At 41.8% G+C, this 27,027-nt stretch overlaps 1 protein-coding gene and 1 long non-coding RNA gene across 2 annotated transcripts; one reads left to right on the top strand and one right to left on the bottom strand.

Moving 5' to 3' along the window:
- The first annotated feature begins 8,497 nt into the window (after nt 1-8,497).
- Nucleotides 8,498-9,463, top strand: LOC123460672 (olfactory receptor 2A12-like). Its single transcript, XM_045149136.1, has one exon. It carries the CDS (start codon nt 8,498-8,500, stop codon nt 9,461-9,463), a length of 966 nt encoding a protein of 321 aa, XP_045005071.1.
- Nucleotides 9,464-10,274: 811 nt separating this feature from the next.
- LOC123460779 lies at nt 10,275-26,818 on the bottom strand. The gene is made up of 4 exons (XR_006637193.1): nt 26,682-26,818; nt 18,120-18,369; nt 10,936-11,087; nt 10,275-10,577 (listed from the first exon to the last, which is right to left on the bottom strand). It is a non-coding gene; the product is annotated as an uncharacterized LOC123460779 (long non-coding RNA).
- Between the last annotated feature and the right edge of the window lie 209 nt (nt 26,819-27,027).

The raw sequence follows: 27,027 nt of genomic DNA, 5'->3' as shown, positions 1-27,027 counted from the left end.
CAGTCATAGGCAATAATCTCATTTCTCATTACTTTTTTTTTTCTCTTTTGTTCTGTCATGGTCTCATGTAATCCAGGGTGACTTCAAATTCTCTATGCATCTAAAGATGGCCTTGAAACGTGATCCTCCTGGCTGCCTCTCAGGTGCTGGAGTGATAGGCGTGTCCTCAATGTTTTAACTTTGATAAAATCTATTTTTTAACTTCTTTCTCTTGTTGCTTTTAGAGCAGATATAAGACAGCATTGCCGAATCCAAGGTTGTGAAAATTTACTTCTGTGTTTTCTTCCAAGTTTTACTTAGCATTGTTTAAAAATTGAGGTAATCATGTGTATGATATGAATAGGTATCTAATTTCATTCTTTTACATGTGGATATCCACTTGTCTGAGCACCATTTTTTTGGAAAACCTGTTTCAATTGAATTATCTTGATGTTATTGACAAAAATCAATTGACATGAAATTTTAGACTTATGTTTGGACTGTCAATGGTTTGCTGTTAAAACGTGTGTCAACCCTTATGGAGGAGCACACTGTTCTGCTGCTACAGTGTTGTGGAAGAATTTCAAATTCAGAAGTAGACATCATCCAACTTTGCTTTCCTTAGTGAAGATTGTTTGAGTGCCTTGGACTCTCGACTGAATTTTAGGTGTCTTTAATGAATTTCTTTTCTTTTTAATTTTTAAAAATTTATTTGCAAGCAGAGAAAGACAAAGAGAGGGAGAGGAAAAGAGAGATAGAGAGTGGGTACACCAGGGCACAGTGCCACTGCAAACTAACTACAGAAGCATGTGCCACCTTGTGCATCCAGTGTTATGTAGGCCCTGGGCAATTGAACCTGGGTCAGTAGACGTTGCAGGCAAACGCCTTAACTGCTGAGCAATCTCCTCAGCCCTCTTTAGTGAATTTCTATAAAACAGTCTCTATTAGGGTTGTGATGGAGATGCACTGAATTTATATAGCAGTTTAACACGAATTGTCATCTTAACCAAATAGACTTCGATAAGCTGCCAAATTACCTTGTGACCTGATACCCACTATGGACAAGGTGTTATCTGATGCACCAGGACACCAAGTTGGCAAGCAAATAGTGTCATATCATCATGTGGCAGTGTTGCATGCACAATGAGCTCTAGCAGTCTCTGAGTCACAAATTAAATTTTTTAAAATATTTTTAGTTTATTTATTTATTTATTTGAGAGCAACAGACAGAGAGAAAGAGAGAGGGAAGGAGAGAGACAGAGAAAGAGAGAGAGAGAGAGAGAGAGAGAGAGAGAGAGAGGGAGGGAGGGGGGGGAGAATGGGTGTGCCAGGGCCTCCAGCCACTGCAGACCAACTCCAGACACGTGTGCCCCCTTGTGCATCTGACTAACATGGGTCCTAGGGAATTGAGCCTCGAACCAGGTTCCTTAGGCTTCACAGGCAAGTACTTAACCACAAAGCCATCTCTCTAGCCCAACAAACTAAAATTTTAATAAACAAGTAGATACTTTCTAGCTTCTTCCCCTGAACATTATATAATTGCCTGTATTAATCTTTATCACCATCACAACACACCTCAGGGTATGCCTATGACTATTTTCTAGAAAGGTTTAAGTGATGAAGGAAGACCTACCATTAATGTGGGTGGTACTATCAGATGGACTGGAGTTTTGAACTGAATAAAAAGGAGGAATTAAGCTAAGCATGAGCATGCTTTCTGCTTACCATCTATAAATATGTTAGGACTTGCTGTCTTATTCCCTTGCCTCTATTCTTCTCCTCAATGATGTACTGTACCCTGAAACTATCACTCAAAATGAATCCTTCCTTCATTAAGTTGCTTTTGTCAGGTATTCTGTGAGTGCAACAACCATCACAAATATCCCATCCAGTGGATTCACAAACAAGCAAGTTAAAGTGTGTGGGGTGAGCTTGTTCATGGGCTCAGCCAAATGAACTTACAGCTAGCTGAAAAAGCAGTCCGGATTATATTTTCTTTTGCCTCCATCCTTCCAGGGGACTTGATGGTTAACCATTTACCATCATATCACTACTTATTAAATCGTAGACTACCCACTAGTGACTCTTAGACACAGGCACATTGTTAGCTGTTCTGCTTCTCCACCTGCAGTCAACAAGGAAAGCATCATAAGTCTGTTTTGGATATCAAATTAGACATGGCAAGTACACACTTGGAAGAGAGTAAGATACATAGCAAGAAACACCAAGTCAGATTTTACCCCTTCTTATTTATCACCATCATCATCACTATGTTGTTTTAATTTTCATTGCTGTTGTTATTATGATGGGGTCATTATCCTAGCAGCTGGTCGTAACTGTGAGCTCACACAAGATTTTTAGCCTTGCCCAATGTGGGTCTAAGTACCAGGACTCCAAATGCTGAGGACAATCCAGACCCGGTGACTGGCTAAATACCGATGGGAAAATAGAGAGAACTTCCTTCATCTTCCCAGAGAACAAAGTGCAAGAGGGAGCCTGAAGCAATAGAAGTGGCCAAAGCTAGAAAGCATGACATCAAGGTTCTAGTCTCCTACACTGGTCCACCTGGTTGAGGAACATTTCCCATTTTGAGACTTTTGTTTTATTGGCTGAAAATTAGTAGAGAGCATGTCTTGAAGATGTCAAAGGCATTTTCTGACACATAAAGTAGTAAAGTAACAAGCATCACTGACTTCCTCAGGCTTGGTTCATGAATACTTCTCAGTATCTGTCATAATCATCAATGCCAGCACCACCATCATCTTCATCTGTGATGCCCTCCTTTGAGTGCTGTGAGGATCTGGTGCTGTATGAACTGTGCATCCTTGGTCAGATGTACCCAGGGCCCATTTCAGTGTTCCTATCATAATGTCACTACCTCATATATTCCCTTTAGCTTCGGTCTCCAGACACAAACCCAGAATTTCTATAGGTCATTATCTTCCTAAATGAGCCAATTCCCACAAGGTAATTCCCAGAGGCATTCTCATCTGGGGGCCAATTATGGAGTCCCTGGTTGTCAGAACATTTTACAACCCTGGATTCTTCTTTCTCATACCAAACACTCTTCTCCTTGATGCCCTTGGGTCCACCTGGCTCAGAATGAAACCCCCCGAGTCTGCCTTTTCCTTCATGTCAACCTCTGGGCTGGCCCCATGCCCACTGGGGATCATTACCAACTTTCAGCAAGTGGAGGAACTTTAGTTAAAATTCAGGTACAGCTATTGTTTACACTGAGACATTTAAGCACCTGATAGACTTAGCAGGTTCAGGCCCAGTCCAAGAGGCAAGTAGCCAGGTCCTGGTGATGGCTCTCCCATTGTCTTGTTTTGCGACCTTTGCCAGCAATCACAGATTCTGTCACTGTAGTTGTATGGGAAACAGTCAGGAACATGTTTGGCAGTCTCCAAGTATCTCTGTCATTTATAAGACCAGGGTGGCCCATGTTTGATCCTATCTATGACCCTAGATTGACTGTTGTAGGCAAGTAGCTGCATGTGTTGAACTGAAGTTTCCTCCTCTTTTAAAAGTGAGATGAGGGCTGGAGATATGGCTTAGTGGTTAAGGCATTTGCCTGCAAAGCCAAAGGACCCAGGTTCGATTCCCCAGGACCCACGTTAGCCAGATGCACAAGGGGTTGCATGCATCTAGGTTTTGTTTGCAGTGGCTGGAGGCCCTGGCATGCCCATTCTCTCTCACCCTCTTTCTCTGTCAAATAAATAAAAAAATAATTTCTTTTAAAAATGAGATGAATCCCTGTCTGGACTGTACCACCTATTCAAAGCTGAAGTGAGAGTCAGTTATACATATGAGAAAAGTTAAAGGTAGTTGTATGGTTAGAGTGCTTAGTAATAGTACTAAAAGAGACACTGTGTTCTAGATGGGGTTGTTCTAATTTGTATTTGTATTGTTTACATATGCTTGTGATACATATTCAGTCATCATAGCTGCTGTAGACAGCTTCACATTGCTGGGATGAACATCCAAACCAGACAACAGTTTATGTCAGGAACAAGATTTATTTAAGCTTACAGATCCATCAGTGGTGGAAGGAGCTGGCTTCCATTCATTAATCCAAGTGGAGAGAAACCACCGTGGGTAGAGACCCAAGTTACAAGCTTTAATAAAACACCTGAGTTTATGGGGGACATACATTCAAACTACAACAATGGTCAAAGTGAAGTTTGTAATTTTGTATTACTAAAAGTGTTGGGATTGCTCATCCTCACCCAATAAACTAGGAACAACACATCTGCTAAAACACAGACTTCAGCAAAATGTAATGAAGTAATGGGCCAGCAAGAGGTTTGAGCATTTCATGCCTTTGGGTGTGTTCAGGTATTTTAAAATTAAAAATAATGTTTTCAATTTTTTTTAAGCTAGGACCCAGCACACTAACCAAGTGCTATATCTCTGAGCTGTAGCATACTTGGTTTTCATGAAATTTCTTTAATATGGTTTTATAGTGTAACCTTCATAATGGCCTACATGGATAACAATTGCTCTAGTGTCCTGTGAGATTCGAGGAAGGTCTTTAAAGAGTCAGTCTCTTCCTTCCGAATTGTTGGGAAAACAAAGCCCAGAGAGAAGGCAGAAGTTGCTGCTCTCAGCTGTGGACAGTTGGCCAACACTTGACCAGAGTGTTCAACATTTTCACATTAAGTCTCCCGGAAACCCCAGAAGGGAAGAGGTCACAGAATGCCACAGAAGAGAAAACTGAGGCAGAATGACAGCAAGGTTAGGAGAATGTGCACTGGGACCTCATAGGTCTGCATCCAGATTCTGGTTTTGCACCTGTCAGATGTGGGCCCCTGGGCAAGTTTTCTCACTCCACTTGTATGTGCATGACACTGCTAATATCTAAAGGCTTCTTTCCAGGACCTGGTTCAGGACATGGTTGGAGGTTGACATGTCATGGTGAACCCCTAGTTATCACCAGAAGGCCAGATGACTTGTGAAAGTTCTGTATAGGTGGAGAATGGGGGAAGGCTTTGAATTATCCCAAGCAGGTCAGGAAGAATAGAGGACTAGAACATGGTCTGATTGATGTCAGACCTCAGTGGGGTTGGAAGGCACTAACAGGAGAATCAGGAGTATGTAAATCCTTCACCTGTATGTCAGGTGACTAGGTCTCAGCCTATATTCTTCCCCTGCAAGCTGTCCTTACCTTGCAAGTAGGTGGGGACAGGAAATTTGTCACTAATCTTCTCCCATTGTATTCTTTCCTCACGCTCTGCCCCCAAGGTCCTATTTGTTGTAACATTCCTGTTGACAGCATTTGGAAAACTCCATTCCCACTAGGGATATAGATGGAGCTTCCTCAGCTCTCCTGAGAAGGGAGATGAGGGACAGGTCCATAAAACCTCAGCAACTCATTCCTGTGGGAAGAGAGTGAGATGGCTGAGTCTGTCTTTGTCTGCATCCCAGCATCTTCTAGTGAGGTCTTCATGGGGACAAGGCAGAAGGCTCTCAGGGCTCTCAGAAACTTGAGACCTTTCTGGAGACTCAACTATCTGGAATCCTGATTCCTGCATATATTTGCCAAGGTGCCTTCCTATTTAGTTTCCCTAGGAACAAGGGACAGTCGTTCAGTGACATTCTGTGGATCCATGAGAGGTGAGATGGTCACTGGTCCTGTGACTTTGGATGGGGTCCCCACCTCTGAGGGGTTAGAGGTCAGAAGTCACTAAGACACATATCTTCAGAGCCATTATGTGACGTGTACATCCCCAACCCCTGTGTTTCTTTTTCCAAGTTGCAATATCTCTAAACTGACATTAGAACCCTCTAGAATTTTTCAGATTGTAACCTGACAATTAATAGTAGTGTAGAATGTATGTAATCTGAATTTGGGGATGGAAGGTGGAGAACAAGTCAGGAAAGGCTTGCTGGCTGAACGAAGACATACTATGTCCACAGTGTGTTCGTGGGCAATGGAGGTGTGGGTGTTTGACTGTGCTCCATTTTGAGGTCATGGGCAAGGGCCTGTAGGTGTGAGAGAGCAGAGACACCCAAAGCACTGGGAGTTCTTGTAAGGGTATCAATGTGCCTGGAAAGACTGACAGCAGGAGACAGTTGGGTGTTGTGGCTGAGTCTTCAGGAAGCAGGTCATTTAGAGAGGATTCTGTACATCCTGCTAACGTGATGGGGTCTTGGGAGCCCTTTAACAGCTTTAACAGAAACCAGATGTGACAACACTGTGCTCAGGAATACCTGCTTGCCACAGTCTCCATGCATCGAAGGAGGAGAGTTTAGAGACAGAGACAGGATGGAGGAGCTGATGCAGGAAAGCAGGGGGGTATCATGGCTCCTGACCACAGGTGAAGGGAAGCACAGCTCTGATGGTTAGGAGGTGTGTGGTAGCCAGATGACGAATGTGGGGGAGAAAGTGAAGAGTGACGGTGGCTGTTTTTCATGTTTCTACTGCCATCAAAGGCAACAGATGCTTTACCCATTACACTGATAATTGGCACCTTAGTGTCACCATATATTGGATTATTTTGACTAGTGTTTTGAACATTATTTGTCTTTCTGGGGTACTTCCCTTCCTTCCATTGCTCCAGACTAAAAAATTCAAAGCAGGATGCTGGGATGGGGGAAGGAAGAAGAAATGCTTGAGATTTGGATATTTGGAATTTTTTTGATATAAGGTCTCATGTAGCCCAGGTGACAGTGACATTTCCTATGTAGCTGAAACGGTCCTTGAACTCCTGACCATCTTCCTCTAAGTTCCAAGGTCTGGGAATGCAGGCATGTGTCAGTGTGCCAAGCAGAGATTTAGACTTTTCAATCAGGTTGTGACTCCAGGATTTCTCAGACTTCCATTGGGCACTGCCCAAGTTTGCATGGAATTAGTCACCATGCATAGGAAGCATTGACCAAGGTGTGGTTCGCAGACATGGCCTAGTAGTGGGAAAACTGTGAAAGCAGTGTGCTAGAGTGGCCGAAAGGACAGATGCTGAGAGGCAACAGTGTGTTCCAAGTACATGCCAAGGATTAGTCCATTGCGCTTATTTGGAGTGAGCACTAATCTTTACACATACCACTCCACTGACTTCAAGCCCCTGAGAAGGGAGGACTGCAGCCAGCTACAGAAGTCTTTCCTACTGCTGGCTGCAGCGCAGTGTTCTCTATTGCCCTCTCACCATGAAGCCTCGTGAGACAGCAGCTGGTCAAGGTGAAAGGATTACCTGGTGTGTGGAGATGAGGCACATGACACACCAGATAAATGCACTACAAAGTGGATGGGCGCTCTTGCTAGAAGAGCTCCAAGACCTGGAGTTGGCGTGCTGTAACCTGTTTGTTTATAGTAAGTATGTGTATGTAAGTGACTAGTTATATATTGTGGGGTGAGTAATGACAGTACATAGAAATATTTTGTTCTCTAGTGTTTCAAGGCATTGTATAAGATGCTGTGATGTGCCAGGAGACACTTATTTCTCTTCCATGGCTCCTGAACAAAACATAAAAACCAACATGGTGGATGGAGAGATGAAGAAGAAATACCTGCTATTCAGGCCTTTTGTTTTTCTTTTTAGGGACAGAGTCTCATGTAGCCCAGCTAGCCCCAAACTCACAGTGTAGATGAGGCTGGCCTTCAACTTCCCATCCTCCTTTCTCTAACATCCAAGATTATATGTGGGAATTACAGGCCTGTGTCACTCCACCCACCAGAAATTTAGACTTTGCCAATGAGGTTCATACTCAACAGGAATACACAGCCAATCAGTGGGCACTACCAGTTTCTCAGAAGTGGGCACCATGCACAGAAAGTATTGCCTAAGGGATGGGACGGGGCCCATTTGTAGACATTGCTTGACAGTGGGGAAAACAGCGCCCCGAGAGCTTGGCTGTGAAAGGAGCCTGCTGGAGTCACAAGAGTGCAGATGCTGGGAGGAGCAGTGTGGCCTGAATGCATGGCAGGTGTTCGCACACTGAGGCCGTCCTTCTGCACACGGCCCCACTGGCTTTCCAGCCTAAGGAGGCAGGACTGGGGCTAGCTACTGACGTGCTTTCCTTCTGCCTGCTGGTTCAGTGCTCTTTGTCGCCCTCTGTTGATAACATCTCTTATTGCATGGCTGGCGGAGGTGAAGGATTAGCAGGTGAGAGAAGAGGCCTATAAGACAAGGGACGTGTTCTACGGGGTGGAGCAGAGTGACTTTAAGAGCTTTAGGAGCTGGGCTGGCTGCTGTAAACTGATATATGAGTGACTACTTGTGAACTTTGGAGTGAGGAATGAGAGTGTGAAGTTGCATATGAATATTTTGCTATGTAGTGTTTGAAGGCTAGATTTTGTGTATACTCCTAGCATCCCACAAGATGGGTATTGTTAGCCACACTTCATAGGTGATGAGACTGAGGCATCTGGAAGATGAGTCACTATTGGAAGCTTATGTAGGAGCTTAGTGGTGGGGCCAGAGCTGAAACCTTAGCTTGCACGACTCTATAACTGCATTCTTGATAGGCTACCATGTTTGGAAGACTTCTAGAAGAATGTGAACCTCTTACAGGCCCCGCCATGCTGATGCTTCCAGGGCAGAACCAGACCTGGGTTTCTGAATTCATCCTGCTTGGCTTCTCCAGTGACCCCACGAACAACAGGATCCTCTTCACTGCGTTCCTCCTCCTCTACCTGAGCTCAGTCCTGGGCAATGGGCTCATCGTCACCCTGATCTGCCTGGACACACGTCTCCACACTCCCATGTACTTCTTCCTCTGCATCCTCTCCCTGATGGACATGGGCTACGTGACTACCACCATGCCTCAGATGTTGGTGCATCTTCTTTCTCACTCTCAGACCATCTCCTTTGTTGGGTGCTGGCTGCAGATGTATGTGTTTGGCGCCCTGGGCATATCTGAATGCATCTTGTTTGTGGTCATGGCTTATGACCGGTATGTGGCCATTTGCTACCCACTGCGTTACACTATCATCCTCAGTTGGGACCTGTGCACACGGTTGGCAGCTGGGACACTGACCTGTGGTTTCCTTGCTTCTCTGATCCACACCTTCCACACCATGAGGCTGCCATATTGTGGGCCAAACAAGGTCAACCACTACTTCTGTGAAGGTCCCTCAGTTCGGAGCTTGGCTTGCATGGATACCCACCTCATTGAGATGGTGGATCTGGTCCTGAGTGTTTTTGTGGTTATTGCTCCGCTTTCCCTCATTGTGGCCTCCTACATTCATATCGCCTTGGCTATTCACAAGATCAAGTCCATCCAGGGCCGCTGCAAGGCTCTCTCTACTTGTGCCTCCCACCTGACAGTGGTCACCCTCTTCTATGCTCCAGCCACCTACATCTACATGAGGCCGAATTCCAATTACTCCCCTGAGAGAGACAAGCAGGTCTCACTCTTTTACAATGTCTTCACAGCCTTGCTCAACCCTGTGGTTTACAGTCTGAGGAACAAAGATATTAAGGGGGCTTTTCTCAAAGTGATGGGGCATGGTAGGAAGGATTGGTATACTAAGAGTCAGGGATAGCATGGGATAGAATATCCCATGCACTTAAGAAAACAGTATCGTTGCACTATATGTAAACATCATTGTGTATTGGAATCAACACAGTTTTTGGGTTAGTGGGAGAAATGTTTCTGGAACTAATATGGCTTCTCTATGAATTGGCTACACTGTGTTGCAGTAACAAACATCTGAATAATTTCAGTGGTGTACACCTACAAAGGTTCATTTAGTGCTTGCATAATATGCCAGTTGTAGGTTGGCTATGGCCTTCTGTAGCCTCAGATCCACTCTGAAGGATGAGCTCTTGTTTGCTCCAGTGCAAGGAACACTGCACTAAATCCAGGATGACTGACAACTCTCTGCATCATACCTTTGGACAAAGCTAGTTGCACGGTCAACCATGACAGTGAGGAAGTGGGAAGTATATTCTTCTTACCGAGAAGTTATGCATGTCATATCACAATGGATGGGAATGTTCAGTCCCTCTACAGAGAGGCCAGCAAATAACAGGGTAGTATAAGCTACCACAATATTACAAAACCAGTAGGGTGCATGTAACCAATATGAATCGTGCTAACTGTAAGTGACATGGTAATAGAAATAGTAGTGTGAAGGTGACATAAACAAAGGATATGTGTGGATATAAATAGAGGGTGTATAATCTTGAAAACTAAGACAATAAGTGTAACCAATACAGCCCAGAGACTTGACATACTTCATGAAGCCAATGTGGTTCAAGGGCAGATATGGCTTGTCAAAGGGCAGAAACCTGGATGATGAAGGACCTTCATTCTTATCCTAATCTTGGTAACTGGCTCAGTATATGTGTGACTTTAGGCAAAATGCTTCTTTATTGTCTGATTTTTAAATGAATAAAACTATTTACTGACAATTTTCATACATATACATGATGTTTTTGATTATATCCCTCTCCCATTACACTCTTTTGTGTCCTGTTGCTTATCCCCATTTCTCTGAACCCTTCTCTTTTCTACCCAGTCTTTATACGTTGACATTGTCTTGTTTCTCTCCTTCAGCATCTGTGACCAAGTGTTGATGGTCCCCACATTGAGCAGGTCTCGTGCATGTAGTCACAGCTGCTGTGAGGTCACGAATGCTGCCGTCACTTTAGGTCCTGTAGAGACGATTCCCAAAGTACCCCTGTTTACACGTTGATGCATACATTTCCAACATCCCTTCTGCAATGTTCCCTAAGCCTTTCTAAGTTGTGATGTAGAAGTCTTATTTAGTTGTGAACATTCAACTGTCCCTTCTCAGCCCTTTGACAAGTTTTCAGTTTCCCCAATAGTCTCTGCCATCTTCCAAAAGAATTCTCTCTTATCAAAAGTGACAGAATTATCAAGCTATTGTTATAAATGCAAATATTTAGGGGCAATTTGACATGCACAGCATATCCATTAGCCAAACAATAGTAGTAGCTTCCCCCACCCTAGGGCCTTCCCAGTCTTAGGTTTTGACCCGAGTTCACGTACCAGTGTATTATAGCAAATTTCCCTGATTTGAAACCTTCTGCTTCCTCTGGAAAGGAGGAGGGAGGATCTGGAGACTCAGGAGGTCAAGTCTAGGGCAGCTGCACCTTGAATTCCCCAGGACTACTCATCCAGATGACAGGAGCTGTAAGCAACTGTTGAGGGACTGACATTGACCAGTGTTATGAAACAATTAAAACATTCCCTCCTAGGGGTGGAAGGAAGCTCAGGAGACTCAAGAGGTCAATAAGTCCTGGCAATAAGTTGTAGGACTCCCTCTGTAAAATTATACATCAGAAAACCTGCGCCTGTGGAATAGACTGTCTGACCAGCTGAGCTGCCTGCAGGTTGCACAGTGTCTAGAGAGTTGCAGGTTCTGTGAGTTGTCACATATGCTGGGTGTCAGGGGTGGTAGTGGTGTGTGAAACAGCTGGCTTTGAGTCATACGTGTTCCAATCAGCAATCCTTAACCCTGCTCTATAAGTAACCCCAGTAAACTCATTGGTCCACAAAAACTGAATTCGGTGCAATTGTAATTTGCTTTCTCATCTGAGCCCCATCAGGGACAAACAGACATGTGTGTGTGTCTCCCCAGGAAAAAAGTATCCTCCACAACCAGCCACGAATTCTCTCCTGTGGAGCAGGCCTCAAATCCAATTGAAGAACAGCTGGTTACCCTCCATATCAGAGTGTCACTGTTCCATTAGCATGTACATCTTGCCAGCTGGGGAGCTCACAGGTATAGCTCACTGATGGCTAAGGCTGTTGGTGACTTTTCTCCCTCTGTGGCCTGCACAGCACTTATGAGCACTATGATAGCCAGTCATAAGGGAGGAGGCTGGGAAATTTATTTTGTCACTCTGGATCTCACTTCATTCATCTGTATAATCAACACCTTGAATTTAAGTCTTTCCCAAAACTTTGGGAGTTGAAAACTGTGCAGTACTTGGTGGAGTGAGGACAGCATAGAAAATTCACATGTCCTCTTCTCAGGAGACTATGGCAGATGGATCGCCATAAGGTCCAGGTCAGCCTGAACTACATGCAAGACCCTGCCTCAAAAAGTTTAATGAGGAATCAATTGCTCTTGATTTGGCTAACTGATCCACTCAGTGGTACTAGACCCTTAGCTGGAGCTGGGAAACAAGTCAGAACCATACCCAAACACAAGCCCACTCTACAATATCAAGCTACCATCAATCACGGGGTATAAGAGGGCCTACACCTATCAAACTGTCTATCAAAAAAGTAAGTGTTATCTCAATTTTCCGGGTGCTAACTTACTCTCCGTTGGAGAATCTGCTTCTCTTTTCCAGATAGATGCAGATCCTAAGAAGAGAGCTACCCCAACATACCTCAAAAGGGGCCCAACTGAAACTAAGGACAACTGGCGAAATAAGCAAGGGTGATGTTTTCCTGTGAACCGGATACCAACACAAAGGGGAAGGAGATCAACGCAGAGAAAAATCAACTCCTACCAAATCAGAGAGCCAAAGCCTCAGAGGCCCCCAACACCTCAGCACTGAAGCAGACCAAAAATGAACCCAACATGGCTCAGGGAAATCTTGCGGAAGAGGGGGCGGAAAGAATGTCAGAGTTACATGTTGGGTCATGATTTGCAGAGACATTTATCATACTAATAATTGGGGGCTAACTCCACAATGCACGACCCATTTTCATTAACAAGGAGGGTCTAATGGGAGGGGGTAGATCACAGATGAGCCTAAATAATGGTACCAAACTGCCTGTATTCACTGAAATGAAAACTAATAAATTAAATTAAAAAAAAAACAACACACACACCTGGCTTATGACAGAGCTCAAATCAATATTATACCCTAAGCGTTGGATATTTTTGTCAAACTTTCAAAAATTACATTTGCCTAAAAGGCTGCTATATTTTCCTTTCAAATAAAATACTAATTCTGTAAAAAAAAAAAAAAAAGTTTAATGAGCCGGCCATGGTGGTGCATACCTTTAATCCTATCACCAAAGAGTTGAGGTAGGAGGATAGGTGTGAGTTCAAGGCCAGCCTGAGACTAATTTCAGGTAATCCTGCACTATATCAAGATCCTACTTTAAAAAAAATGTTTAATTAAATAAACATGTGAACACTAATGACTAAAGAACTCTGTCTTTACCCTTTTCAGCCCCATCTCCATCTTCCCACTTTCCCTGTCTCTGTCTTTCACACTGCCTGCAAGAAGGTGACCATCAATGCATAGGAAGAGAGGATTCAGTGGGCCCTGCTCATGATGCCACTCTGATTGCTGCAGGGCGAGGGAAGATAAAGACATGGGACCCAAGCTGCTGCCAGGAAGCAGTTTCTTGTATGAACACAGACTCAGTAGAGTCATATCCAAAAGCTAAGTCCTGAGTGTAGGGGGCATTGCCTTATATACATTTTAGACTCTTTGACACCCACACATGTAATACCCAGATTCTGGGTCATCCTGAAATACACTATAATAACTTGCCTCAAATAACTAAATGCAATGTATTTGTGAACATTAGAGAACTCTCTCTTTTCTCTGCTCTCCGTCTCTCAGTCTCTTTATGGAATGTGTCCATCAACATTGAGAAAGTAAGTACCCAGTGGAACTTGCTCATATTGTCACCCTAATCTCAAGGTTGATGTTTCATCTTGCCTGCCAACTTGCCTAGAGTGAAAGACACCTAGAAAAAAAATCAAATACTTGTCCCTGTGCAGGTGAGGGTGCTGACACAGATTACTCACATGTGGGTCAAAAAACTGAAGGGTAAGAGCCACACTAAATAATTTCAGCACGTTCCAATGGGCTTGGCTCCCAGATGGGATGAAAAGCAGTGTGGGTAGCCTAACCTAAGAGTTTAAGTTCTTGAGCAGGTGTGTCAGTATTACTTTAGATATTTGAGGTTTTTTGTGATTCCAAATAAATTTTTGGATTGTTTTCTCTATTTCCATGAAGAATGCCTTTGGAATTTTGATGGGAATTGCATTAAATGTATAGATTGCTTTTGGTAAGATTGTCATTTTCAAAATATTGATTCTTCCAATCCAGGAACAAGGGATGTTTTTCTGCTTCCTAGTGTCTTCTGCAATATCTCACTTGAGTGTTTTAAAAAGTTTTCATTGTAGAGATCCTTTACTTCCTTGGTTAGGTTTATTCCAAGGTACTTTATTTTCTTTGATGCAGTTGTGAATGGGAGTGATTCTCTGATTTCATCCTCTGTGTGTTTGTTGTTAGCATATAAAAATGTTACTGATTTCTGTGTATTTATTTTGTATCCTGCTACGTGGCTGTAGGTGTTTATCAGCTCTAATACTTTGCTGGTAGAGCCTTTAGGGTCCTTTATATATAGAATCATGTCATCTGCAAATAATGATAACTTGATCTCTTCCTTTCCAATTTGTACCTCTTTTATGTGCATCTCTTGCCTTATTGCTATGGCTAAAACTTCCAGAACTATATTAAATAAAAGTGGGGACAGTGGACACCCTTGTCTTGGGTTCCTGATTTTAGTGGAAAAGCTTCAAGTTTTTCCCCATTTAGTAATATGTTGGCTGTAGGCTTGTCATAAATAGCTTTTATTATATTGAGATATGTTCCTTCTATTCCTAGTCTCTGTAGGACTTTTATCATGAAGGGATGTTGGAGTTTGTCAAATGCTTTTCCTGCATTGAATGAGATGATCATACGATTTTTGTCCTTCATTCCATGCATATAATGTATTACATTTATTGATTTGCATATGTTAAACCATCCCTGCATCTCTGGTAGAAAACCTACTTGATCTTGGTGAATGATCTTTCTGATATATTCTTGTATTCTGTTTGCCAATATTTTGTTGAGAATTTTTGCATCTATGTTCATGAGGGAGATTGGTCTGTAATTTTCTTTTTTTGTTCTATCTTTACCTGGTTTTGGTATCAGGGTGATGCTGGCTTCATAGAAGGAGTTTGGTAGAATTCCTTCTTTTTCTATTTTATGTAAAAGCTTAAGAAGCAATGGTGTTATTTCTTCCCTGAATGTCTGGTAAAATTCTGTAGTAAATCCATGTGGGCCTGGACTTTTTTTATTTGGGAGATTTTTGATAACTGCTTGGATCTCCATACTTGTTATAGTCTATTTCAGTTATTAATCTCATCTTGATTTAATTTAGGTAGGTCATATAGATCAAGGAAATCATCCATCTCTTTCAGATTTTCATACTTTGTGGAGTGTATGCTTTTATAGCATGTCCCTATGATTTTTTGAATTTCTCTGGTGTCTGTTGTGATGTTGCCTTTTTCATCTCTAATTTTATTAATTTGTGTCTCTTCTTTCTTTCTTTTGGTCAAATTTGCTACGGATTTATCAATCTTGTTTATCCTTTCAAAGAACCAACTCTTTGTTTCATTGGTTCTTTGGGTTGTTTATTTTCTGTTTCTATTTCACTAATTTCTGCTCTAATCTTTATTATTTCTTCCCATCTACTGATTTTTGGTTTGCCTTGTTCTTCTTTTTCCAAGGCTTTAAGGTGAAGCATTAGGTTGTTTACTTGTGCCCTTTCTAATATCTTAATATAGGCACTTAAAGCTATAAATTTACCTCTTAGGACTGCATTCATTGTGTCCCACAGATTTTGGTATGTTCTGTTCTCATTATTGTTTGACTCTATGAATTTTTTTGATTACCTTCTTGATTTCTTCATTGACCCATTCATCATTTAGTAGTGTATTGTTTAGTTTCCATGATTTTGTGTATTCTCTATAGCCTTTCTTGCTATTGATTTGTAGTTTGATTCCATTGTGATCAGATAGAATGCAAGGAATTATTTCAATTTTCCTGAATTTGTTAAGATTTGCTTTGTGTCCTAATATATGGTCTATTTTAGAGAATGTTCCATGTGCTGCTGAAAAGAATGTATATTCTGCAGCATTTGGATGAAATGTCCTTTATATATCTGTTAGGTCCATTCCTTCTATGATTTCATTTAGTCCAGATGCCTCTCTGTTTTTTTTTCCCAGGATGACCTGTCAATTGATGAAAGTGGGGTGTTGAAATCTCCCACCAGCACTGTTTGGTGTTATTTTTGACCTTAGTTCTAATAGCATTTGTTTGATGAATTTGGGAGCCCCCATGTTAGGTGCATATGTGTTTAAGATTTTAATGTCCTCCTGTTGGAGTGTGCCCTTAATCAATATAAAGTGACCTTTCTTATCTTTCTTGACTAACGTTGTCAGATATTAGGATAGCAACCCCTACTTATTTTCTAGGCCCATTTGCTTGAAACACCGTTTTCCAACCTTTTACCCTAAGATAATATCCATCCCTTGTACAAAGGTGAGTTTCTTGGAGACAACAAATTGTATGATCCTGCTTTTTAACCCAGTCTGCAAACCTATGTCTTTTGGTTGGGGTATTGAGGCTGTTGATATTAAGAGATATTATTGAAAGGTGTGTATTTATATTTGCCTTTTTTTTGTAGTTCCGGTTCTACCTTTGCTCTATTGTGTTAACAAGTATTTGAGTATTGTTTGTTTTTTACAGGTTCCTTATATGTGTGCTTTTCCTTCTCTTTGGCAGGGAGGATTCTTTCAAGTATTTTCTGTAGAATGGGTTTTTTCTTCAAATATTCCTTTAGCCTGCTTTTGTCATGTAATGTCCTTATTTCTCTATCTATTTTAATGGATAACTTTGCAGGATAAAGTAACCTTGGTTGACAGTTGTTATTTTTCAGAACTTGGAATACATCACTCCAAGCCCATCTAGCTTTTAAAGTTTGTGTTGAGTAATCTGCTGTGATCCTAATGGGCTTGCCTTTGTAGGTAACTTAATTTTTTAACTGCTTTCAATATTTTTTCTTTGGATTGTGTGTTTGGTAGTTTGATTATAATATGGTGAGGAGAGATACTTTCCAGGATTTGTCTGGCTGGGGTTCTAAAGGCTTCCTGTATCTGCATTGGTACTGCTTTCCCAATTTGGGGGAAATTTTCTTCTATGACTTTGTTGAAAACGCCTACTATGCCTTTGGAGTAAAATTCTTCTCCTTTTACTATGCTCTGAATTCTTTTTTTTTTTTTAATTTTTTTGGTCATTTTTATTTATTTATTTGAGAACAAAATAGAGAGAGAGAGAGAGAAGCAGATAGAGAGAGTGTGAGAATGAGTGTGCCAGGGCCTCCAGTCACTGAAAACAAACTCCAGATGCGTGTGCCCCTTTGTGCATCTGGCTAATGTGGGTCCTAGGGAATCAAGCCTCGAACTGGGGTCCTTAGGCTTCATAGGCAAGTGCTTAACTGCTAAGCCATCTCTCCAGCCCTGTCCTGAGTTCTTATGTTTGATCTTTTCATAGTGTCCCGAATATCTTGAAATTCCCATTCATATTTTTCTATTAGTTTGTCTTTCTCTTTGGTGGACTGTATTAGATCTGCCTCCTTGTCTTCTACCTTAGATATTCTGTCCTCTCCTTCATTCATTCTACTGGTGAGATTTTCTACAGAGTTTTTTATTTCATTAACTGTGTTCTTCATTGCTAGTAATTCTGACTGGTTTTTCTTTTTTATTTCTATTTCCTTATTTATGTCTTGTATTGACTTCTTTATTTCATTACATTGGAGTCCTGCATCTTCTTTGATCCTTTGATTTCATCTTTGATTCCTTTGGTTTGTTCTTCGACTTCTTTAAACATATTTACAATCATTCTTTTGAAATCTTTCTCAGGCATTTCCTCTAACTCTTTCTCACTGAAGGTCATTTCTGATGCATTAATACTTTTAGGTGGATTTATATTGTCTTGCTTTTTAGTGTTTATTGTGTTATTATGTATATATTTTTGCATCTTGGATTAAGTTAATCCTTGGATTTTCTAGCTAGCCTGGTATTCTTAGCTGTATCAATTCATCTGATGTTATATATCTTTAGGGTAGGAGCTTAAGTTGTTAGGTATGGCTCTTAAGCCTCTCAGAGTATCTACAAAGGTGTTCCTAGGGGTTGGGTTTGCCTGCTATGGGAGTATTAAAGTAGAACAAAATACAGATAGATTCTCAAATATAACTAAACAATGTACACATTCAATGAAAGACAACACCGAGTATTTACGCAAGAGTAGGAATTATAACAACCAGATCCTCTGTCAACACAGAGGTTAAGATTTCTGGTCTGCTGAGGGTTCCTAGTCAGCTTGTGACCAAGTGAGAACCTTCCCTGGTGCAATCTCAGTTACCTTTTTGGATGATTTTAGTTTCAGTTATACATTCCTCTTTTGTGACCTGTGGGTTCAAGTAAGCTGGCTGGATTGCTGGACCACTTCTGTTTTCTGGAGCTGGGTACTGGCTTTTCCTGTGTGGCAAGCTGAGCCTGGCAGGTGTGGCCCCACAGAGCTGGCGCTTCCGCTGCTGGAGCCCCCACTGCTGCTGCCACTGCTGAAGCTGCCACTTCTGGATTCGCTGCTGCTGGTGCCGCTGCTGCTACTGCTGAAATTAATAAGCAGAAATTAATGCATTGGATACTAAGAAATTAATGCATTGGATACTAAGAAACAATTAAGAAAACTGACAAAACTAAGAGCTGGTTCTTTGAAAAAATAAACAAGATTGACAAACCCCTGGCCAATTTGATCAAGCAAAAAAAAAAAAAAGACAGAGAGAGAGAGAGAGAAAGAGCGAGGGAGACTCTTCAAATAAACAAAATTCAAAATGGAAAAGAAGAAATCACAACAGACATAAGTGAAATTGGGAGAATCATCAAGACTTATTTCAAAAACTTGTACTCCATAAAACTGGATAATATGGAGGAATAGATGGTATCAAAGCTAAACTCAGAGCAGATTAATCTCCTAAGCAAACATACCACACTCAGTGAGATTGAAAAAGTAAACAAAAAACTCCCCAAAAAGAAGAGTCTAGAACCAGATGGCTTCTCAGTTAAGTTCTATCAAACTTTCATGGAAGGACTCAAACCAATCTTTCTAAAACTCTGCCACACAATTGGAGAACAGGGAAAGCTACCCAACTCCTTCTATGAAGCTAGTATCACCCTAATTCCAAAACCAGGCAGAGATGCCACAAGAAAAGAAAACTACCAGCCTATTTCCCTGATGAACTGAGATGCAAAGTTCCTGAACAAAATCCTTTCAAACTGAATCCAACAACACATCAAAAGCATTATCCACCTTGATCAAGTGTGATTAATCCTAGGAACTCAGGGGTGGTTCAACATACAGAAATCTATCAATGTAATATACCACATAAACAAGGTTAAACACAAAAACCACATGATCATTTCAATAGATGCAGAAAAGGCCTTAGACAAAATACAACATCACTTCATGATCAAAACATTGGAGAGAATTGGCATGGTTAGTTTCATATCTTAACATAATGAAGGCAATATACAAAGTTCCTAAGCCCCAAATAATACTTAATGGAGAGAGCCTGGAGGAATTCCCATGAAGATCAGGAACAAGGCAGGGTTGTCCTCTCTCACCTCTGCTTTTCAATATAGTACTGGAAGTCCTAGCTCAAGCAATAGGATAGGAGAAGGAAATAAAAGGGATACAATTTGGAAAGGAAGAAGTTAAGTTAGCTCTATTTGCTGATGACATGATTGTATATGTAAGAGACTTGAGAGACTCCATCCCAAAACTCTTAAAGGTGATTAACTCCCGTAGCAAAGTAGCAAGATACAAAATCAATGCACAAAAATCAGTAGCTTTTCTATATGCAAATGACAAAGATGCAGACAAAGAAATAAGGGACACAGTCCCATTTTCAATAGCAACAAAATAAATACCTTGTAATAGGGGGCTGTGTGTGCAGGTGAGGGGCGGGGCCTGCCACCTGAGTGCGGGGAGTCCCACTGGGAGCACACACCTGCTTCCGCCTGATGTGGATCTGTTAAAGTTTGAAAGGGAAGCCTGCGCTTCCGTTTGGTGTCTCACTGGAAAGAACCAGGGAGCCACATGGCGCTCGCTGGACCCCAGCAGCGGAAAATGGCGAGTGAATGTGTCGTGGACAGGGACTGACGCACTGGTCTCCTTCCTGCCTTCCGGGTGGGAGGCGCTTTTAGGAAGTGACTTGACTGCCTGCGGATGGAAGACCAAAGGCCTTGGTGTCCTGGGCTTGAGCTTAACGGGTCCCGGCCATGGGCGCACTGCACACGTCCATCCAGACCCATGGTTCCTCTTCTTGGAGGAGATTACAGGGCTGGATGGATAGCTCAGCGGTTAAGGCACTTGCCTGCAAAGCTGAAAGACACAGGTTTGATTCCCCAGGACCCATGTAAAGCCAGGTGCACATGGTGGTGCATGCATCTGGAGTCGGTTTGCTCTGTCTGGAGGCTCTGGTGCATCCGTTCTCAAATAAATAAATAAAAATTATTTTTTTTAAAGAAAAAAAAACCTTGTAATAATGGTAACAAAGGAAGTGAAAGAACTGTACAATTAAAACATAAAAACACTCAAAAAAGAAATTGAGGAGGACTTGAGAAAATGGAAAGACTCCCCATGCTCCTGGATAGGCAGAATTAACATTGTGAAGATGGCAATCCTACCAAAGGCAATATACAGATTTAATGCAATTCCAATTAAAATCCCAACATTGTTCATCACAGAGATAGAAAAATGATTTCAAATTTCATATGGAAAGGCAGAAGGCCTCGGGTATCTAAGGATACCCTCAGCAAAAGAAATAACTCTGGAGGCATCACCATACCTGATCTAAAGCTATGTCATAAAGCCATGGTAATAAAAACAGCATGGTACTGGCATAAAAGCAGGAGTACAGACCAATGGAATAGAATTGAGGACCCAGACTTTGGGTCAAGTAACTAAAGCTATTTGATATTTGACAAAGGCCCTAACAATATAGGCTGGAAAAAAGACAGAATCTTCAACAAATGGTGCTGGACAAACTGGATAACCATATGCAGGAAATGAAAATTGATCCCAACATCTCGCCATGCACAACACTCACGTCCAAATGGATTAAAGACCTCAATATAAGACCAGAAACTCAGCTACTGTTGGAAGAAAATATGGGAGGAACCTTTCATGATATAGGAATGGGAAAAGACTTCCTGAGCAAAACCCCAGTAGCACAGGAACTTAAACAGTCACTGAGCCAATGGGATCACATGAAGCTGAAGAGTGTCTTCACAGACAAACATACACTAAGGAAAACCAATAGATTACTCTCAGAATGGGAGAAAATATTTGCTGTATATCCAACTGACAGAGGCCTGATCTCTAAAATCTACAAAGAACTCAAAAACCTAAACAATAAAAAGTCAAACAACCCACTCACAAAATGGGGCAAAGAACTGGACAGTCAGCTCACAGAGAAAGAAATACAAATGGCAAACACACACTTAAAAAATCATCCCTAGTCATCAGGAAAATTAGAATTGAAGCAACTATGAGATTCCACCTTACCTCAGTAAGGATAGCAAACATCAAAAAATCAAATGAAAATAAATGTTGGCAAGGAGGTGGAGAAATAGGAACCCTCATCCTCTGTTGGTGGTAATGTAAGATGGTACAACCATTTTGGAAAGCAATCTGGAGACTCCTATAAAAGCTCCCTAAAGAGTTACAAACAGACCCAGTTATTCCCTTTTTGGGCATGTACCCTTAAACCTCCAAGCCTCAATCCAGAGAGGTTTTCTCAACCATGTTTATAGCAGCTCAATTCATAATAGCTAAGAGCTGGAATCAACCCAGATGTCCATCACTAGAAGAATGGATAACTAAGATGTGGTATATCTACACAATGGAATTCTACATATCATTAAGAAAAAAATGACACAATGAAATTTGAAGAAAAATCGTTAAACCTGGAACTAATCATTCTCAGTGAACTTACCCAATCACAGAAAGAAAATCACCTCATAGTCTCACTCATCTACAGCACCTAACCTGAATCTATCCAAGATGCCGACATGCCCAGCAAGCATCTCGAGGACTAGACAACAGGGTGGGTGGGGAGGGAAGGGAGGGCAAGGAAGGGAGTAGGAGACACAAATGTAGACCCAAACGGCAATGGTATCATAAAATTCTACATCTTAAAAGGCAGACCAAATGGTTGAACCTTCACCAGGCCCTTAGAGGGAACACCTGAGCCACAAGGCACTGGAGAGTATATAATGAAGACTGACCTTAATCTTCTACAGTTTCTCTCTCATCTCTCTAACTCATATGCTTTCATTTTCTTCCTTCTCTTAGTGGGCACTGACCTGTAACTTCCAATACTAGCATGTGGCTATCATCCACAATGAGCTTTTGATCAGAGAGACCTACAAGGTTTCCTAAAAGAAGGACAGATTTCTGTCAGAGTACTTGATGACCTATCAAAGGTTAATGCTAAGACCCTACTGCTGAAGACACCATATACGGTTGGCAGATAAAATGGAATGACATGGCTGGAAGCTGGAAGAGAGTCAATCCCCAGACAGTGCATCTAGTGCCAGAAGGTGCTACATGGGTGACTGGGGGAAAATAAGCAATATCTGTCCAAGCAACTCAAGGTCTAACCTACATAGCAGCAAATAACCTGTCATGATGTTCACACAAGTGAAATAGTGGCCCACAGCCATGGTGGGAAACCAGCTGCTCTTGATTTGGCTAAATGATCCACTCAGTGGACTGTGACCCATAGCTGCAGCTGGGAAACAAGTCAGAACCATATCCAAACATGAGCCCTCTCCCCATTATCAAGCTTCCACCAATCATGGGCTACAAGAGGGCCTACACCTATTAAATTCCCTATAAAAAAATAAGGGTTATCCCATTTGTCTGGTGCTAACTTTACTCTCTATTGGAGAATCTGCCTCTCTTTTTCAGATAGATATAGATCCTAAGGAGAGAACCACCCCATCATACCTCAAAAGAGTCCCAGCTAAAACTAGGAATAATTGGCAAAACAAGCAAGGGTCCTGATTTCTTGGTGAACCAGGTACCAGCACAAGGGTGAAGGAGATCAACACAGAAAACAATCAACTCCTACCAAATCAGATATCCAGAGACACAGAGGCTCCCAACACCTCATCACTGAAGCAAAATGAACCCAGCATGGCTCAGGGAAATTTTGTGGAAGAGGGGGTGGAAAGAATGTCACAGCCACACGTTGGGTCATGATAGGCAGAGACATTTCTCCTACCCATAACTGTGCGCTAACTCCACAATGTATGACCCATATACCTCAAAAAGGAGGGGCCAAGGGGAGGGGGATAAGACATGGACGAGCCTAACAACAGTACCAACTTGACTCTATTCACTGAGTACAAAACTAATTAATAAGGGCTGGAGATATGGCTTAGCAGTTAAGTGCTTGCCTGTGAAGCCTATGGACCCCGGTTCGTGGCTTTATTACCCAGGACCCACGTTAGCCAGACGCACAAGGGGGCGCACACGTCTGAAGTTTGTTTGCAGTGGCTGGAAGCTCTGGCGCGCCCATTCTCTCTATCTGCCTCTCTCTCTCTCTCTCTCTCTCTCTCTCTCTGGCATTCTCAAATAAACAAATAAAAATTAACAAATATTAACAAAACTAATTAATAATAAATAAATTTAGAAAAATTTACCTTGTACAGTAAAAAAATAAAATAACTAAAAGAGGGACTGATTGAGAGGGGGAGGGGATATGAGATAGAGTTTCAAAAGGGAAAGTGGGGGGGAGGGTATTACTATGGGATATTGTTAACAATTATTGGAGTTGTCAATAAAGAAATTAAAAAAAATCAAAACAACAAAAAAGGAAAAAAGGAAAATTAATAACACATGATTAAAAGAAACTAAATTAAAAAAAACTTTTGAAAGATTCTCAAGGAGCTGGAGAGATGGCTCAACAGTTAAGGTACTTGCCTGAAAAGCCTAACAACTTGGGTTTTTGTTTTTTTTTTTTATTAACATTTTCCATGATTATAAAATATATCCCATGGTAATTCCCTCCCTCCCCACCCCCACACTTTCCCGTTTGAATTTCCATTCTCCATCATATTACCTCCCCATTACAATCATTGTAATTACATATATACAATATCAACCTATTAAGTATCCTCCTCCCTTCCTTTCTCCACCCTTTATGTCTCCTTTTCAACTTACTGGCCTCTGCTACTAAGTATTTTCATTCTCACGCAAAAGCCCAGTCATCTGTAGCTAGGATCCACATATGAGAGAGAACATGTGGCACTTGGCTTTCTGGGCCTGGGTTACCTCACTTAACAACTTGGGTTTTGATTACCCAATACCCATGTGAAACCAGATGCACTAAGTGGCACATGCATAGGGAATTTGTTTGCAGCAGCTGAGGACCTTGTATGCCTATTCTTTCTGTCTGTTTCTCCTTTATCTCCTCTCTGCTTACAAATAAATATTTATTTTGTTTATTTTTATTTATTTATTGAGAGTACCAGACAGAGAGAAAGAGGCAGAGAGAATGGCCCACCAGGGCCTCTAGCCACTGCAAACAAACTCTAGATGCATGGGCCCCCTGTGCATCTGGCTTATGCAGGTCATGGGGAAGTGAGCCTTGAACCGGGGTACTTAGGTTTTACAGGCAAGTGTATAACCACTAAGCCATCTCTCCAACTATACAAATATTTTTTAAAGGCACCCAAGAAAGCCTCACCAACAGACTAGATTATGTGGAGGATAGACTACCAGGGCTTGCGGACAAGACAGAGAAAATATTATTATCAGGAGTGCTGAAGTTAATGACAAGTTCAAAAAAGCATACAAACAGAATGTGAGGGAAATGGAGGACACCTTAGAAAACTAAACATTTAAATTGTGGGCATACTAGAAGGGGAAGATATACAGGACACGGTCATGGAGAATATCTTCAGAAAAATTATAGAAAAAATTTTTCTGAAAAAGGCCCATCCAGATACAGAGGCACACTGAACACCAAAATAGTCAGTACTAGAGGAGCAATGCTCCACATCACATTATAGGTAAAACACTAAATGCAGAAAACAAAGATCAAGTACTAAAAGCTGTAAGACATAAACAACTCATCACTTACAATGATGCACCAGTCAAAGTTACATTTGGTTTTTCAAGGGAAACTCTAAAAGCCAGGAGGGCTGCTTTGAATGTAGTATCTCAAATTTTGAATGAACAGGGATGCCACCTCAAGCTACTATAGTCAGCAAAATTACCTTTCATAATTGAAGGGAAAAAAGATTTCTGTGATAAGATGGCTGTATTAGTATATGACCACTGAACCAGCCCTGCAGAGAATACTGGATTGAATACTTCACAGTACAGACAAGAATAAACATAATCAAGAGGCTACAAGAAGGAAAGACAGTAACGAAAAGGAGAACTAGTTAAGGCAAATGAAGATTAAAAAAACCCACAGAACTATACAAAATCACCACCATAACAGGAATTAATTCACACATTTCAGTAATAAGTCTGGTTATGAATGGATTCAACTCACCCACAAAAATACACAGGTGAACAGGCTAGATCAGGAAACTGGATCATCTATTTACTATCTTCAAAAAACTCACTTTGGGGGTTGGAGGGATGGCTTAGCAGTTAAGTCACTTTCCTGCAGACCCAAAGGACCCAGGTTTGATTCTCCAGGACCCACATAAAGTAGATGAACAAGGGGGCACCTACGTCTGGAGTTTTCTTGCAGCAGCTGGAGGCCCTGATATGGCCATTCTCTCTGTCAAATAATAAAATATAAAAAATTAAAAATTAAAATATATTAAAGAAACTAATCCTGGGGCTGTGGAGATGGCTCAGCAGTTAAGGGGCTTCCTTGCAATGCCTGCTGGCCCAGATTTGATTAATCAGTTGCCACATAAAGCCAGACACACAATGTGGCCCACGTGTCTGGAGTTTGTACCCATTCCATCTCTAACAAATAAAATAATGCATTTTTAAGAAGCAATGTACTTCATCATCAAAGACAGACACCACCTTGAAACTATCCTGTTGCTATGGTCCACCTTATGCTGGCCAGGAGGTGATTTCCACCCTCTGCTCATGCCATTGTTTCCCCTGCCATTGTGGAGCTTCCCCCTTGAGCCTACAAGCCAAAATAATCCTCTTTTTCCCAGAAGCTGCCCTTGGTTGGGTGATTTCCACCAGCAATGAGAACCTGACTGCAACACAAAGCAAGTCTCCACAAATTCAGGGAAGTTGAAATAATTCCTTATATTTTATTCAACCACAATGTAATAAAGCTAGAAACAAAAAAGTAACAACATAAAATATACAAGCTCCTCCAGACTGAACACCACACTACTGAACAAAGAATGAGTCATTGAAGAAACCAAGAAGGAAGTCAAAGAATGTGTAGACCTGAATGAAAATAAAACACAACATACCAAAACCTATGGGACACAATCAAGGCAATCCCAAGAAGTAAGGTTATAACTCTAAAAGCCTACATTATCAAAATAGAGAGATCTCAGATAACTAACAATCCATCTGAAGGCTTCAGAAAAACAATTCAAAGCCAAACAGTACAGAAAGAAATAGTTAAGAGCAGGGCAGAAATTAGTTGAATTAGAATTAGAAATGAAGAGAACAATTTTAAAAGTTGACGAAACAAAGAGTTGGTTCATGAAAAAGATAAATAAGATTAATAAACCCCTGATCAAAGTGAGAGAGAGAGAGGGACAGAGAGAACCCTGATCAACACGATTTTAGATGAAAAAGGTAATGACACAACAGATTTCAACGAAATTGAGACTCGTGAGGACACACTTTGAAAACCTATGTTCTACCGAACTGGAAAATGCAGAAGAAACAGATTAGCTTCTCGACACATACGATCTGCCACCGTGAAAGCCGGAAGAGCGACGTAGTTTGCCGGAGCTACAACATGGAGGAGGTGGAAGAGTAATTCAACCCTCCCAGCCGCAAACAGGGCTCGGCCCTACCAGGAGGACACCCAGCGACCAGCCTGGCGTCCCTCCTCCAGGCCTGCGCCGCGCCCGCCCGCCGCCAGGCGGAGCCCTTGAGCGCCGACTTCGCAGGGGCGGGGGCGGGGCCTGCGGCGGGTCCTCTTCCGGAAGCCGCGCGCGAGCTGCGCCGCGTTTCCGGTTTCGGGCGACAGCTCCCAGGAAGGAGCCATTGACCCTAAGCAGGCGCCTGGGCCCCTGGAAGGTGAAGGAGG

This window comes from Jaculus jaculus, chromosome 5 (assembly GCF_020740685.1).
Source record: "Jaculus jaculus isolate mJacJac1 chromosome 5, mJacJac1.mat.Y.cur, whole genome shotgun sequence".
NCBI lineage: Eukaryota > Metazoa > Chordata > Mammalia > Rodentia > Dipodidae > Jaculus > Jaculus jaculus.
The sequence above is the reverse complement of the archived record's forward strand: the minus strand, read 5'-3'. Positions and strand labels throughout refer to the sequence as shown.

What these genes read in the sequence shown, in the direction of transcription:
- LOC123460672 (XM_045149136.1), top strand. Translation starts at nt 8,498, where the DNA reads ATGCTGATGCTTCCAGGGCAGAACCAGACCTGGGTTTCTGAATTCATC.